At 45.4% G+C, this 16409-nt stretch overlaps 1 protein-coding gene and 1 long non-coding RNA gene across 2 annotated transcripts; both read left to right on the plus strand.

Moving 5' to 3' along the window:
- The first annotated feature begins 7278 nt into the window (after positions 1–7278).
- On the plus strand, positions 7279–8709 carry LOC121786829 (cell surface glycoprotein 1-like). The gene is made up of 2 exons (XM_042185444.1): positions 7279–7800; positions 7921–8709. The coding sequence occupies exons 1-2, from the start codon at positions 7279–7281 to the stop codon at positions 8707–8709; spliced, it is 1311 nt and encodes a 436-aa protein (XP_042041378.1).
- Positions 8710–12429: 3720 nt separating this feature from the next.
- On the plus strand, positions 12430–13936 carry LOC121787671. The gene is made up of 3 exons (XR_006047520.1): positions 12430–13349; positions 13456–13571; positions 13650–13936. It is a non-coding gene; the product is annotated as an uncharacterized LOC121787671 (long non-coding RNA).
- The last annotated feature ends 2473 nt before the right edge of the window (positions 13937–16409 follow it).

Raw genomic sequence — 16409 nt, forward strand, 5'->3', positions numbered from 1 at the left:
TCTCTGACTTCCCAGTTAAACTCCTGTAACAGTAACACCCATCGGATCAACCTTGGCTTAGACTCCTTCTTTGCCAGTAAGTACTTTATCGCAGCGTGATCTATGAAGACTATCACCCTCGACCCGAACAGATATGGTCGGAATTTTTCAAAAGAGTACACGACTGCCAACATTTCCTTCTCCGTGGTGTCGTAATTTTTCTGGGCTTGATTTAGCGTTTTTGACGCATAGAAAATCACGTAACTTTTTCCGTCAACTCTTTGACCTAGCACCGCCCCTACTGCATAGTCACTCGCATCGCACATGATTTCAAACGGCAAACCCCAATCAGGTGCTCTGATGATGGGGGCAGATACTAATCTGTCCTTCAGCAGCTGAAAAGCCTTAATGCACCCCTCATTAAAAACAAACTCAACATCGTTATGCAACAGATGAGTGAGTGGCTGAGCAATTTTGGCAAAATCCTTTATAAATCTCCTGTAGAATCCTGCGTGACCTAGGAATCCCCTCACTTCCTTTTGATTTGTCGGGTGGGGCAGTTTTGATATCACGTCCACTTTTGCTTGGTCCACCTGTATGCCCCTTTCCGATACTACATGCCCCAGGACAATTCCTTCAGGGACCATGAAGTGGCATTTCTCGAAATTCAAAACCAAGTGCTTCTCTTGACATCTTCTCAGCACTACATCCAAGCTCGCCAGACATGAATCAAATGAATCCCCGTATACAGTGAAGTCGTCCATAAAGATCTCGATGCAATCTTCCAGCAGGTCTGAGAAAATACTCATCATACATCGTTGAAAAGTGCCTGGTGCATTGCAAAGGCCAAACGGCATTCTCCGATATGCATACGTTCTGAACGGACACGTGAAAGTTGTCTTCTCCTGGTCCTCGGGGTCCACGTAAATTTGGAAATACCCACTATATCCGTCCAAGAAACAGAAATATTGCTTGCCTGCTAATCTCTCCAGCATCTGGTCAATGAACGGAAGGGGAAAATGGTCTTTCTTGGTTGCCTCATTCAATTTTCTGTAGTCAATGCACATCCTCCAACCGGTGACTAGCCTGGTCGGTACCAACTCATTCTTGTCGTTCTTGACAACCTGGATTCCCGACTTTTTGGGTACCATGTGTACTGGGCTAACCCATTCACTGTCTGGTATGGAATAAATGATTCCTAGGGATAACAACTTCAATACCTCCTTCAATACCTCTTCCCTCATATTGGGATTCAATTTGCGTTGAGGGTCTCTGCAGGGTTTCGCTCCTTCATTTAATCGAATGTGATGCATGCACAGATCAGGGCTAATCCCTACCAAGTCAGAAAGTGTCCAACCAATAGCGTTCTTGTTTCTTCGGATGACTTTCAGCAGCTCCTCTTCCTGTTCCTTGATCAAGTTGCTGTTGATAATCACCGGAAAAGTCTCATTCGCCTCAAGGTAAGCATACTTTAGGCCTGGCGGAAGTGTTTTCAACTCCTTCTTGGGAACATCTTTTTCCTGGGGCAGGGGGTTCTTTTCTGCTGCTCCAGTCGTCATCCCCTTAGTCGATCCAGGAAGATCTTCCTTGCTTGCCCCATAAAGTGTCTCCCTCGATCTGGCTAGCTCGGGCTTGGTGCAAAATTCCAGAATTGCTTCTGCTAGCTCTTCATCTGACAACTTGCTCGTATTCATTGCTTGGCACCAACTGGCCACCTCCCTATCAACAGCATGACTCATCTCTGAGTTCTCAATCTGTCCCTGCATTAATTCAGTCTCGAGGTATTCCTGGACCAAGGGGTTAATGATATCTACAGAATGCAAATTTTCAACATCAAGTGGCTTCTTCATTGCCTCATCTATGCTGAATGTATATTTATCCCCATTGTAATCGAGACAGATAGTACCATCAAAGACATCAATGATAGTCTTAGCAGTTCGCAGGAAAGGTCTCCCCAATAATACTCCGCCAGACTCTACAGACTCATTATCGCTCATCTTAATCACATGGAAGTCAGCCGGGTACAGGAAGTCGTGTACCTTGACTATTACGTTCTCGAGCACTCCTTCAGGGCAGATGCATGACCTGTCCGCCAATTGGATCACAACCTTCGTATCCACCATACCTACTCCCACTAACCTCTTGTATATGGACAGGGGTAACACATTTATGGATGCTCCCAAGTCACACATAGCATGCTCAATTTTTACATCGCCGATGGAAATAGGCAAGGTGAACATACCTGGGTCATTGCATTTCGAAGGCATCCTTCGCTTCTGAATTACCGCGGACACATTCTCGCCTATCAAGATTTTTCCACTAGGTCTAGCCTTCCCACCTATAAACTCTTTGATGAACTTGCTGAAAACTGGCATTTTCAAAGCCTGTAAGAAGGGTAGATTTATCTCCAGTTTCCCGAAAATATCCATAAGATCCACTGGCTCATCCTTCTTTTTCTTTGCCTCTCCTCGGTTTGGGAAAGGTTTTGGTCGTTTCCCGGTTCCGGAACATTCACCTGCTGAAGATTCATCGACTCCTTTTTTCTCTACCAATTCCGGTTCTGGATCTAGGAAAAATGGTTCGATTGTCCTGGGCAGCCGTTTCTCTAAATCTCCTGCCTGAAGTTCATCTCTAACTGCAGGGTTGCTTTCAACCGAGTTTCTTGATTCAGTGGTTTTTTCCTCTGTTTCCTTATCCTTAATGGGGGTCGTGACCTCTCTGTACCTCATGACCGGCCCTTCGTACTCCTTCCCAGATCTCAGCGTGATCTGGCTAATATTGGCTTTGTCAGGTGGTCTTACCGATGCAGGAATCTTGCCCTCGTTTCCCCGTATATCACTCAAGGAAGTAGCTATTTGAGACAACTGTTTGGCCAACATATCCATTGCCGCCTTCTGTTCTTGCTGCGCATCCTGAAGCTTGTGGACCACATCATTGTTCGACTGTAAATTGTTCTGAATGTGCTGCTGGGAACTAACGAGGTCGTGAACCATCTCATCAAGGTTCCTTGGTCTAGAGCTTGGCTGACTAGGGCCTGGCCCTATATTTTGGTTTGTTCCACTTCCTTGGCCTGGGCGAATGTGCCCTTGACCTCCTGGATTGTTGTTGAAATTACTTCCTTGACCTGGGTAAGGTGCTTGGAAATTCCTTTGATGTGGTGGTACATAAGAATTCCCTTGATAATTTTGATTCTTGTTTCCCCAGGTCGAGTGATCTCCTTGATTACGGTTGTTCCAATTTCCTTGCCCCTCATGATTTCTCCAGTTACCCTGCCTCTCGGGCTGCGGTGCGGACTGTATACTCAGTTGGGGTGCTGGCTGGCTTTGCTCGTTTTCAGACCATCTAAAGTTCGGGTGATTCCTCCAGGGTGCATCTCTTTGTCTTCCTTGGTTCCAACTTCCATCAGGATTCCAACTTCCCATCGCGTTCGCCTGGGCCTGGTAATCACCTTCCTGAGGTCCGTAATATTGCTGGAGTTGATTATCTACTGGACCTAACAACTTAGCCGTTTCCTTTGGTGCGGCTGTATTAGTTTTTTCGATAGCATTCAGCAAGGCTTTCTCCAGCCTATCAATCCTTGCTTCAACTTTGTCATCCTCCTGCTCCCTCAATGCATTCACAGAGCCTCTTCTCACAGCATTCCTCGTACTGTCATACGCCTTCTTGGCGTCGATTAATCTTCCCAAAATCTCTCTTGCCTCACTTCCTCTCTTTCTTGTAAAATTCCCCCCGCTCGAGGAGTTCATCAAATCCTTAGACTCGGGAGTTGCCCCTTCATAAAACAGAGAGTAGGTCTCTGCCTCTATCATCCGATGATTCGGGCATGCGTCCAGCGATCCCTTGAACCTTGACCAGTATTGGCTCAATGACTCATCGTAATCCTGCTTGCATTCCACTATCTCCTTCTTCAGAGCATTCGTCTTGTTGGATGGAAAGAAGTAATCTAGGAACTCCAATTTAAAGTCCCTCCAGGTGCGGATAGAATCCGGGGGTAATCTCAACAACCATGTATTTGCCTCCCCCTTTAGAGTGAAAGGAATCGCGCGCAAGCGATAATCCTCCTCTGTCGCATCATTAGGCCTCTTTTGAATGCCACATAACTTGCTAAACTCGTTCAAAAACTCGTACGGGCATTCACTCCTTCGCCCAGAAAATGTTGGCAAGACACCTAACACATTCGTTTTGATCTCAATAGATCTCTGACGTGGGTTCATCACTATTGCATGTGCTGGCTCTCCATCGAGATGAGCCGTTAGTGACCCTATTTCTGGATCTGGGTCCGCTACGTGTGCCATCTCAACTTCCTCTTCCTCCCCTGTTTCTGACTCTGTTTCCGATTCTGGTGGGGACTCCGGATCTGTTCATCCTGAAGATTCCCAGGATTCGTCACTCAAAAACTCAGTCGGGAACGGATCTCCCGTCGTGAACCCTGATCTGGTAGTCACGGTGGAGGCTGTATCCTTGATCTTCCAAACGAACTGACCGTATTTCCAACCAGACGAGTTACTCCGGTGGAAGCTCCTGCTCATGTACTACAAAGAAAACGGAAAGAAAAAGTAAATTAAAATTATTCACACCAAAAACTCTAGGCACTAACACAAAGTACGCCATCCATCCCCGGCAACGGCGCCATTTGAAACGAGGATTTTTTAACACGTGTGCACAGAAATAGATCACTGCAAGCGCTTGGTCAAGACACCACGCTCCTTAAATCCACTAGAGCACAAGGTCTAGGAACTTAAGAGAACATAAAGTGCTTGGTCGTTGGACACACATCGACTCCCCTTCAAAAAAATATAAATCCCTCAACCCGAATACTATGAATTAGTATAGGGAAGTGGGGTCGATCCCACAGAGATGGACTCGCAAAGTAGTGCTCAGAGACTTTGGACAGACAAATGGCTGCTGCCACGCAACAAAAGGGTTGAGAATTTTAAACTAACTCTAGACCTAGGCAGAAAATGTAAATGCTAGACCTAGGACATGTTAAACTTGTAAATTCAGACTTCGACAACAAGAAACATAACCACTTCCTAGACAGTGTAAACAACTACCTAATCTAGCTAAACAGAATATGACTGAAAGTGGGGACCATAATTCCAAAAATGGCAAGTACGGAAAGAACTGCAGATTAACAAACTCTGACGCTAGCTCGCAGCAAAATGCATCCTCTCAACCGAATTAAACTTGCAGATGAACAAAACAGAGCAAAAAGCGAGATTCGACAGAATATAGAGATTTGGTCGTCGTTATCTTGCTGCAACTCGGAAAAACATCAGATCTGCGTACACTAGACGGAATGAAAGTAAAACACGTAAACTAAGCATGAAAATCAGATCGAAACTACTCAGATTCACGTCAGAATACTTGATCCACTCCGGATCCAAGACATCCGAACCCAACAACCAACAAATCCAGCAAATCCAACCAAAATTCTTCCACAATCCAACTCCAATCTCCCGGATCTGACCATTAACCTACAATAACTCAGTAAACAGCTGCGAAACGCATCCAACTCAGACAATTTAAAACTCCAAAATCTCAATAAGCGAAACGATCAAACCAGAAATCAACACAATCGCCATAACGGAAAATCAAACTTGCATTTAAACCAGAAACTATTCGGTGAAAACAGCGAACCAAGCTTCGAACAACGAAGCTCGGCAGAGTAAGTAAAATGCGGAAAGCGGAAAATAAATTGTTTCTTCGCTCCTAACAAGAGCGGTGTTACACCATATCGGAAGCTAAGATGAAACCCGAACGTGCGAACTGAGATCTCCTCAAAACTAGTATCAAGTGTGTGTGTGGGAAAGTGAACTAAGCAACAGGCTGTGGTGAGGTCTCCCCCGAGAAGATCCCTCCAGCTTGCATGCTTCTGCCTTTTATAGATGCGGACATAGCCCTTGAGTCTTCGTAGAAATCCCTATTCTACCCTTCAACTCTGGAGCTTCCTCCGTCGAGCAATTCTCTTCATAATTGTTCACTAAATCGCCAGTTCCTCGACCTTGTGATTTTTTGGTCTTCTTTCCTGGACCTGGCGAATTCCTTCACACACCTGGCTTAAAACGTGCGTTAGTCCTAGTAAAATCACGAATTAAATCCCTAGACCCATGCATGAAATTAGCCTTATCAGCCTGTGAAGAGGAAAGGAAGCTGCAGCTACAGGATTTAGAAGAACTTAGATTGGAATCGTTTGATTCCGCCATGTGGTATAAGGAGAGAACTAAATTATGGCACGACAAAAATCTAAGGACCAAAGACCTCCATGTTGGCCAGAAAGTACTACTCTTCCAGTCGAGATTGAAGCTAATGTCTGGGAAGCTCAAGTCGAAGTGGATAGGACCCTATGTCATAACCGCACACCGTTCTAATGGAGCAATGGAGATTTAAGGGAGTATTCCTAACTCTGAACATTTTGTCGTAAATGGACATAGACTGAAGGTGTTTAGGGAGAATAGTGATGTGGGTGTAGTGGATGAGATCCCACTACAACCACATACTAAGGTTGCATACTGACCGGTGGGACAGGAATTTGGAGTTCCACTTGGCTAGTTTCTTTTTATCGAAGTTTGCACATACTGGCCAAGTAGAATTCCAAATTTCCTAAGGTTCCTAAGGGGAATGTAAATATTGTAAATACGTGGTAGTTAATTAAATCTCTGCATGCAATTAAAAATTAAAATCCAAAAATATTTTTCGGTCCTTAAATTTAATTTGGAGTACGTACTAACCACCAGAATGCCATTTTGGTGAAACTCTCAATTTTATTTATTGTCCTTTTTACTTTGTTACTAACCTGGGAAAATACAGGGGGAAATCATTGAGGGACGAAATTTGAATTGGGGTTGTTGCAGCTTTGCAGGCGGACAACGACTGGGAGGGCGCGTGTGCAGAGAAGGACAGGCGACGTCCAATCAGGAGGCAGCGCTCTCAACCGTCTCCCACACGAATCGACGCCAACCTGTAAACCGTTCATAGCCGGTTACAAACCCTCAACTACCCATTGTACTCTCATATCTAGACCGTCTCTCCCCTTTCCTCTCACAAACCCTCACCTGCAATTTCTCTTTTCCGAAAATTCCCAATTTTCACCAGAAACCAACACCCACATTACCACCAGAAACCACCAATCCAAGCCATGTGGAAGAAGAAATGGGCAAAGAAACAAACCGGTGAGAAACCCCCTTCAATCCGTCGGGAAGAAAACTCAGAATTGCAACCACCAACGAAGAACGGCCGCCGAACCCGCAACCACAGGAGCCGATTCCTCAAGCTCCGGCGATGGTTTCTTTAGACGTAATGACGGAGTTCCTCAGACAGCAGGACCCGAATCGAGATTGGGCGGCCGAGTTGGCCGGTTTTAGCCGAATCGGGGACAAATGGAGCATGACCGAAGAAGCCCCGACAGTACCTACATCAGAACCGATTGTGCAACCCACAGCACAACCACCCACTTCCGTTCTGACATCCTCAACAACTCCACCGGAATGGGAATCTCCCTCGACGACCACACCATCGGAACCTTCGAAACCCTCCCCGACTCGCAAAGAAACCGAATCAATGGATATTGACACCATCTCCGCCTATTACGACTCTGACCCAGGGGAAGGTGAGGAAAAAAGGAGCGAGGAGCCGACGAGCCAGGAGGGAGGAGATGAACCGGAGAGAACGCCGGCAGCGGAGCCCATCCCTCAAGAAATGGCGAGGGAAGAGATAGATCTGAATGAAACGGCCAGAAAGCAAGGCCTTATGACGGATGAGGAGTTTGAGGCGCTGTTAAATGAGGTAACCCGTGAGGAAGAAGAAGATGCATCGGAGGCAGTAAGAAAGGGTGGATAAGCTAGTACAAGGAACGACCCAGAAGACCTAGCCCATCAGCCAGAAGAAGAGGTGGAAGAGAGGCAAACCGGAGAACGAGTACCACAATCAGTGACTCCCCAGCCAGACGCAGGGGAGAGTGGTGCGCATATTGATCAGGAGGAGACCGTGGTACGAACAGAGGAGCCAGAACCAGTGGCACCTCCAGTGTTGAAACCGAAAGCAGTCAAAAGGAAATTGGTGTTGAGGGACGATCCCAAGGCAGTACGACCAAAGCCGAAGAGAGTATCGCAGAGATGCCTAGGAAAATGGACATCCAGCAAGACGAAGGCGAACACAGCAGCAGATCCAGTTGAAGTTTTAAGTGACGAAGAGAGGGTGACTCCCACAAAACCTTGTGAGGAATCTTTTCCAGCTACTAGCTTGGAAGATGCATCGACGACAGCTGAAGTGGTCTCTACAACGCCGAGTGACCAGAGAGATGAGACTGAGCATATGGCTGAGGGTCTGGACCTCGCATCTGAGTCAGTAGGTCACGTCGAGCCAAGAGATGATAGTACTCATATCCGCGTGGAGACCCACCCTACTGCCCAAGACAAGCCTTCAACACAAGCAGAGAAGAAACCGAAAGAGGATGAAGACAGAGAGGAGGACAGATACCAAGAAGAGAGAAAAAGGAAAGGGAAAGCCCCTGTTAAGAAAAAACCAAGCAGCAAGAAGCAATGCACAGTGAACATAGGCATCGTCATCACAGACCCAGCTCAGAGAACCCCACCGCACCGTCAGGAGACAAACGACAGCGACTATGCTGCTAATGAAGAGTCGGGATCCGACAGTGACATCTCCAAAAAGCTACACTTAACCCCCGGTGGAGAGATTGAAGTACAGACGCTGGACAGTGGAACTCACTGATGAGCTGGTGGAGGAGATGAAGCTGTTCGACTCGAAAAAGCTACAAGATGCTTTCGATAATAAGGATGACGGGAGCAATCAAGTTAAGTGTGGAAAGGTACTCCATTTTCCTTCCCTCGATGAGTTGGATGCCCGTGAACCTTTTCTATCTTATGTGCGTGCGTTAGGATTTGATTGGTTATTGGAGAATAGGGATCCGAATATCCCTGTTAGGCTAGCGAAGGAGTTTTTCACTACATTCAGATTTAGGGTCACCACAGACTTGGACGAGGAGTCAATAAGCTTTAGGTTGTTTGGAAGGGAGATAAGCATGAGTTTGATCGAATGGACGGTAAGATTGGGGATGTGTAGTTTAGAGGAGGCCATAGGGCCGGAGTGGAGAAGCAGGGAACGAGGGATTCCCCGTAGGCACGTAGACTTTGAGCCCTAGGAGGCGTGGGAAGAATTAACTCACCCGGACGCTGGGCAGTTTTCTTCCACTATCTCTCGCTCCATCCACTTCAACAACCCTATTTTATGCCTGGTACAACTGTACTTGGACTTCAACTTGCTGGGGCAGTCGAATTCAGCCGTCCGTACATCGATGACAGAACTATACCTCCTTTGGTGCGCCAAGCGCGGGAGGAAAGTACATCTGGGTTTCTGGACAGCTTATCAGTTCCATCTCATTGCCACCCATCCCGTGAGAAATCTCTCCCTCTGCCATATCTTGGGAGCATTCGTAAGGAACAACATCATTATCTCGGAGGATGAAGGCTTATCCCCCCTAATCATGGTCGACCCTCCTGGCCCGTTTGATACACCCTTTTTCGTCTGCACGAACACTGTCTATATCAGGGAAGGTGCCCCGCATTTTTACGCGATGGGTGCGGCGGCTATCCCGGCTGGAAGAGTTGCAGCAAGCCAGGGAACACAAGCTCAAGCGCAGAGGCAAGAGAGATTAGAGAACAGTGGCAGAGCTAGCGGAGGAGAATAGGCAAGCCAGGGCGGAGTTTACTCGCCTGACAAATGTGATGGAAAGTATTCTGAAGGAGTTAGCGACAGGAAAGATAGTTCGAGGAGCTGGACCGAGTGGCCACGAAGGCCAGACTGATGAACCAAGAGTAGCCGAGACAGAAGTGGAAGCGACAGAGGAAAAAGGTACCGAGATAACGGCAGAATCTGAGGAAAGTGAATCCGAATCCGAGAGAGAGGAGTCCAAAGAACCACCTGCACCAACCCTTGCCCCACGGAGGAGCAGGAGAAATATATGACCACCCCACTGACCAATATGTTTTCTTTTCTTTTTAATTTTAGTTTTTTATTTGTTATTTTTGTTGTTTTTAGGTAGAGTAATTTTGTGTAGCATGTGAGTGTAAACCCTATTCATAACACTTAGACTATTCAATAGTCTAAGTGTGAGAAGTACGAGGTTTACTACTTTGACGCATGTGTTTGTGTTTATGTTGTTTTCTATTCGTGTGCATGTTAACTCACACTTAGTCTACTGCGTAGCCTAAGTGTGAGGAGTTTATGTATATATGTGTTTGTTTTTGTTGAGCTCTGTTTAGGTTTAAAACTCTCCCACTTAGCCTATTGCATAGTTTAAGTGTGAGAAGTTTTTAGCATAAGCATGTGTTGTTCATGTTTTGGTATGTCTGTGTGTCAGCCATACTAGCCATTCCTTTTTTCACTTCACAGCCTTATCTGAGGGCAGACACTTGTGAAGTGGGAGGGGGGATGCAATGGCCAGTATGACATGTATGTATGTGTAGTCTGTGTTTTTGTTTGTGTTAGTGTTTTTCTAGGTCTAGTTTTTTTTGTTATACATGTTGATTGGGCTTAAAACTCAACTGCCTCGAACTGGCGATGAGGGAATTGAGGGAGATAAGACATGCTGGACAATGGAAACTACCCCCTTAGTATCTCCTAGTCAGTGTAGATGATGCAAGTATGAGAGAAAAACCCATCCTTAGAGCCAAACACAAAAGCCCTCTTACAAGGTGAATTATAAGCCTAGTGGAACCACTTTCCACCAAACTAGAAAAAAAAAGAGTGGCTGCCACATGATGCCTAGGGTAAGGTGACCGCGTGTAGCAAGACCTGAAGGCAGTAGGAACCCCCCCCCCCCCCCAAAAAAAAAAACCACCCTTAGAACCCCTTTTTCTAGCCATATCTACACCCATATATAACCCCTTAGCCGCTGGGACTGTGTGTGTGCGAGGCATAAGGTAAGAAGACAACTGGCCAGAAGGACATACAAGAAGAAAACCAACTGGAGAAAGAAAACAAGAGGCAAGGAGGAAAACGACCAGGAAGAATTCCAGGTCCCAAAAAATAAGAAGGAACAAGGGTGGCGAAGCCACAGAAAGAATGTTGAAGAAAATGGTTGTCACGACCACATCTTCCTAGTCAAAGAAAGCGCAGCTATTTCGCGACTAAAAATACTAAACTGTCTCAACACATCATCATAATTACTGAAATTAAGGAAAATACTGTCTAAAAGTCATCAAGATAGCAAGTTATTAAATCAGAGTGAAATGTGGGACATTGTCTTTACTGAGACAAAGCTAGGTCTATGCAGCGGAAGAGTTCCAAGACAAGTATAACATGTATGGAGACATACTACACTAGCTACCCTTCTTTATTTTATCTTCAGTCCCAACACCTCCTCGGCTTCGACAACAATCAACCTGCACATTAAGGAAAACAAAATGCAGGGCTGAGTACTTGATGCACTCAGTGGGCTCATGCCGAAAATATTTTCTTTTAGTTGTCAGCCAAGCTGAGTGAACGCGGGGTTTTACTGAAAATCTATCCCGGTCACTAAAATCTGTTATTTCTTTCTGAAAATAGACTGCAGTCATTTAAACTTCTGATGATATGCCATATCAGCTGCGTGAATCGGGAATGTGGCCACATTCCACGACCACTGGGCCGGCCAACCTGGCGCTAGCTCACGACCCACGGACCGGCCAACCTAGCGCTAGCTCACGGTCCCTATGTGTACACTAGTCCGAGTAGGATTTACTGACCTACTGGGACCCGAATTCGATTTAACCATGATAGGCAATCACAAAACAAAACATGGCATGACAACTCATTCAAATAATCATGTTTTCACATAAAACACGCTTTAAAAGAAAGAAGAGAAAGGAAGCCCACCTCAATTGCTTAAACTCTTGCAAAACGGGTGCTTTCTTTTCCTGAGATTACGCATCGAGCGACGACGTTCCTTTACAAAATTTAATATACTTAAATTAGGCTTAAGGAATTAATTATCTTGCATGAATGCATGCCTAAACGTGCTCCTTTATTTTATTTCCTTCTTCTAAAATTAGAAATCTTAAATCCTTAACTAAGTCAGCGATTTAACATATTCGGGAGTCTTGCCGAACTGCTCGGGTATAATAAATTCTCGATTATCTTCTTTAAGTATTTTGAAATACTTACTTGGACTAATAAAGTTCCCATCTATTTATTTAATGTGTACTACTTCATCACGGCTTAATAATTCTTTTCTTCCGTGGATTAGGGAAATTAAATTCCATAGATTGAATTTGTTCATGGGCAGTGGCCTAGTAATTAAATCCTAGGTCCGACTAATTAAATCCTAGGCCCAAATTGAGAAATAGTGGAATTGGCCCAAAAGTAATTAAAGTGGCCCCAAAAAAAAAAAAAAAAAAAGGGACCCATTAATACTTACGGTATTTCCATTTCTTTTCATTACTCCCATTTCAAATCTAATCCCAAATTGAGAACAACCCAGCGGCACCTCTTCTTCTTCGCCAAAAATCTCTTCTCTCCTGGCGAGTCGCCGTTTACTTGGCTCGCCGGAGATTCACCGGCTTCATTCCCTCCATCTCCTCCGATCCTTCTTCTTCTCTTTCGCTACACCAAATTCCCAAGTCAATTTCTTGGTTAGAGGGAACAGCAGCGGCGCTCCAATCCTCTTCCTCGTGGCCTCTCCGGCGGAAACGCCGTCTCGATGGAACCGTCGTTGGTGAGCGGCGCTGCTGCATGCGCCGCCGTCTTCGTCTCCGGCCAAACAGCCGCCGCTGCCTGCTCCCTTTTTCCACCGCGTTAAGGCAGCAAACGCTCCTGCCCGCCATCGCCGTCGATCGGCCTCCGTCGGACGGTCCCATCCCCTCCGCCGAGTCCTCCGTTGAGCAGCTTATTCCCATAAAGCTAAGTCCTCTTTCTTAGTTCATTTTAATTAGCCCTTTTGAAGGATAGAAGTTTCAGAGGATTCTACTTTATTGTTGGGAGTGTAATCGAAAACGGTGGAGGAACCCGTTCCTTGTGTTCAAGTAAAATTCGATAGCTAGCATCCTATGATTTTTTTTCAAATACGGCAGTAGCTATGTTCAAAGCTCTATGGTTCTAAGTTCTCGTGCTAGCTATGATTTCTTATCATGATGCAGAGGTTGGTTTAGTGAGGATTACCTCTAAAATTGACCGCTGCCTTGATTCCTGCTCCTTGAGCTCCAAATCCCACACTCCTAACTCACTATGTTGCTGAATTTTTGATGTGGTGTAAGGGAAGGTTGAGGGTGGTAAGGAGGGGTCTTTATAGGTGATTTGGTAACTGCAAAATCTGCAACTCTTGATCCTCTTGCAGGGACATTTTGTTGGTTGTGAGAGTGTACTCGTATATTCAGGTCTGGGCTGCCTTATTCTTGTTTTATCTTGCTGCCATTCTAACTGCATTTGGCTGTATGTGGAGCTTAGTGCTTTAGCTAATAAATGGCTTGGTTGCTGTGGCAGGTACTCAAGAAAGGGGCAGAGATTGTTACTGCAGATTGTCGCAGCTGGAAGGCAGACATTGCAGGCTCATTTGCCCCATTGCAGCCTGCGGTTAAGGCTGGGAAAGGGCAGGGATGGTACCCCTCTTATCCTTTCTTGGCTTATTGCTAATTTTGAACATTTCACATGCTTTGTTTGGTTGTATTATTTTGCAGGAATAAGGACCCATCATGTCCGGCTGCTACCTTGATGTTCTGATCTCAACGGGCTGTCGAAGCTAGGCCGAAATTCGGGCCTAAGGCAGAGCCCGAGACTTAGCATTTCTACTTGTAATAGAATAGAGTCTTCCCTCTTGTTCTTTTTCAAGCTTTCTCTCATTTCAAACAAAAAGTATAGAATTACTTCTCAAATTTAGTGCGTATCATTCTTTTTCTATTTTCATCATCAAGCATCTTGTAAACTTATACTTAGCTTGGAAAATCAAAATACTATGTTTTGATTACACAAGAACATAAACAAATGCTCTTTCATTTTTTTTTATCAACATCTGTAAATTCAAGGCTTAGCTGGATATACTAACTGTTGTGTTCTGTATGCTCAAAGCTCTGAACACTCTTTCTTTTCTCTTTATAAATTTCTAGTATTTATTTCAAAATTCTCGAAAATCTAGGTCTCGGATATTACATTCTACCTTCCTTGACAAAAAATTTCGTCCCGAAATTTTGTCTAGGTTAGGCAAAAAGCTGCAGGTATTTCTCTTTCATTCGGTCCTCGAGCTCCCACGTCACCTTCTCATGGCCGTGTTGCTTCCATAGGACTTTCACTGTTACAAAAGTTTTATTTCTCAACTCTTTTACTTTTCCGTCCAGAATTTCTTCTGGCTTTTCTTCATAGCTCAAATCTGGTTCTTACGCCATTTCTTCTTGGTGTACTATGCGTTTGAGGTCGAACACATATTTCCTCAACTGTGATACCTGAAACACATTGTGAACTTCCTCGAAGCTTGGCGGGAGCACTAATCTGTACGCCCCAGGGCCGACCGTTTCTAGGATCTCGTAAGGTCTGATAAAAAGCGGTTTCAACTTGCACTTGACGCCAAATCTGGTTATCCCTTTTTGATGGGGATACTTTCAGAAAGATCTAGTCTCCCGCTTTGAACTGTAAATCCGTTCTGCGAGCATCTGCATAGGATTCCTGTCTATCTTGAGTTTCTTTGATTCTCTCTCGGATCTGTCAGACAATTTCTATCATTTCCTCCACAAAGTCTGGTCCGAGAATTCTCCTCTCACCTACTTCATCCCAGTAAAGCGGTGATCTACATTTCTTCCCATAGAGTGCTTCATATGGGGCCATATTGATGGTTGTCTGGTAACTATTGTTGTGGGCGAACTCTATAAGTGGAAGTACGGGCTCCCAGCTTACTCCACGGTCGAGCACTACGGTCCTCAACATTTCCTCTAGAGTCTGAATTGTCCTTTCGGACTGTCCGTTCGTCTGTGGGTGGAATGTTGTGCTGAAAAATTCAGCTGAGTGCCTAACTCTCGTTGTAGGCTTATCCAAAATCTAGAAGTAAATTTTAAATCTCGATCTGAAGTAATCGTTACTTGTATGCCATGTAAGCGTATGATCTCTTGCACATAGATCTGAGCCAACTTGTCGGATCCATATGTGATTCGGATTGGTATAAAATGAGCACTTTTGGTGAGGCGATCTATAATCACCCGGATGACAGTATTACCCCACTGAGATTTTGGAAATCCTGTCACAAAATTCGTTGCAATGTGCTCCCATTTCCACTCTGGAATCTCGAGAGGTTGCAGTTTCCACTCTGGATGTTGATGTACGGCTTTCACTTTCTAGCACGCAATACATCTTTCTACAAACGATGTTATGCTTCTCTTCATGCCATCCCACCAAAATTACTTCTTTAAGTCCTGATACATCTTCGTACTACCAGGACGGGCAGCGTAGGGTGTCTCATGAGCTTCACTCATGATCTCGTTCCTAAGTGCCTCCTCGTTGGGTACGCATAGTCTTCATTCGAAAGTGAGAGCGTTATCCGCTTCATCGCGGTAACTGTCTCCATTTCCGGTCCTCACTCTGAGACGGATCTTTTCTAACGCCTCGTCGCATCTCTGGGCGTCGATGATTCTGGCTCTTAAGTCTGGTTCTATGACCAAGGTGAAAATTTTGCTGTCCACCGTTTCCGGGGTTCTTACTACCTCCAGTCGCATCATGGCGAATTCAAGGAGGAGCTCTTCCTCTTGTGTGAGGAAAGTAGCCTCTTGGGGCGCAGTCTTTCTGCTCAAAGCATCTGCTACCAAGTTGGCTTTGCCTGGGTGGTAATTTACACCACAGTCATAGTCTTTGACTAATTCTAGCCATCTGCGCTGCCTCATGCTCAAATCCTTCTGTTCACAGAAGTATTTGAGACTCTTATGATCTGTGAAGATCTCACATCGAACTCCATAGAGATGACGTCTCCAAATCTTCAGAGCGTATACCACTGCCTCTAAGTCGTGCGTCGGGTGGTTCAACTCGTGTGACCTTAACTGGCGTGACGCATATGCGATCACCTTGCCCTTCTGCATCAGCACGCACCCGAGTCCGACCTTCGATGCACCTGTATACACACATAGTCAACTCCCGCTTCCAGCACGGCTACAACTGGTCTTGTGATCAACTTTTCCTTTAGCAGTTGGAAGCTTGCTTCTCATTCTGGGGTCCAATCGACTTTAACTCCTTTCTTGAGCTGTTGAGTCATTGGCCTTGCTATCTTAGAAAAATCCTTCCATGAATCGTCGGTAGTATCCTGCCAGTGCTAGGAAACTCCGAATTTCATTGGGCGTCGCTGGTGACTGCCAACGTTGCACGACTTCAACTTTAGCAGGGTCTACTCGGATCCCTTCTGCTGTCACTATGTGTCCAAGGAAATTCACTTCGTTAAGCCAGAACTCACACTTGCTGAACTTAGC

This window comes from Salvia splendens, chromosome 22 (genome assembly GCF_004379255.2).
Source record: "Salvia splendens isolate huo1 chromosome 22, SspV2, whole genome shotgun sequence".
Taxonomy (NCBI): domain Eukaryota; kingdom Viridiplantae; phylum Streptophyta; class Magnoliopsida; order Lamiales; family Lamiaceae; genus Salvia; species Salvia splendens.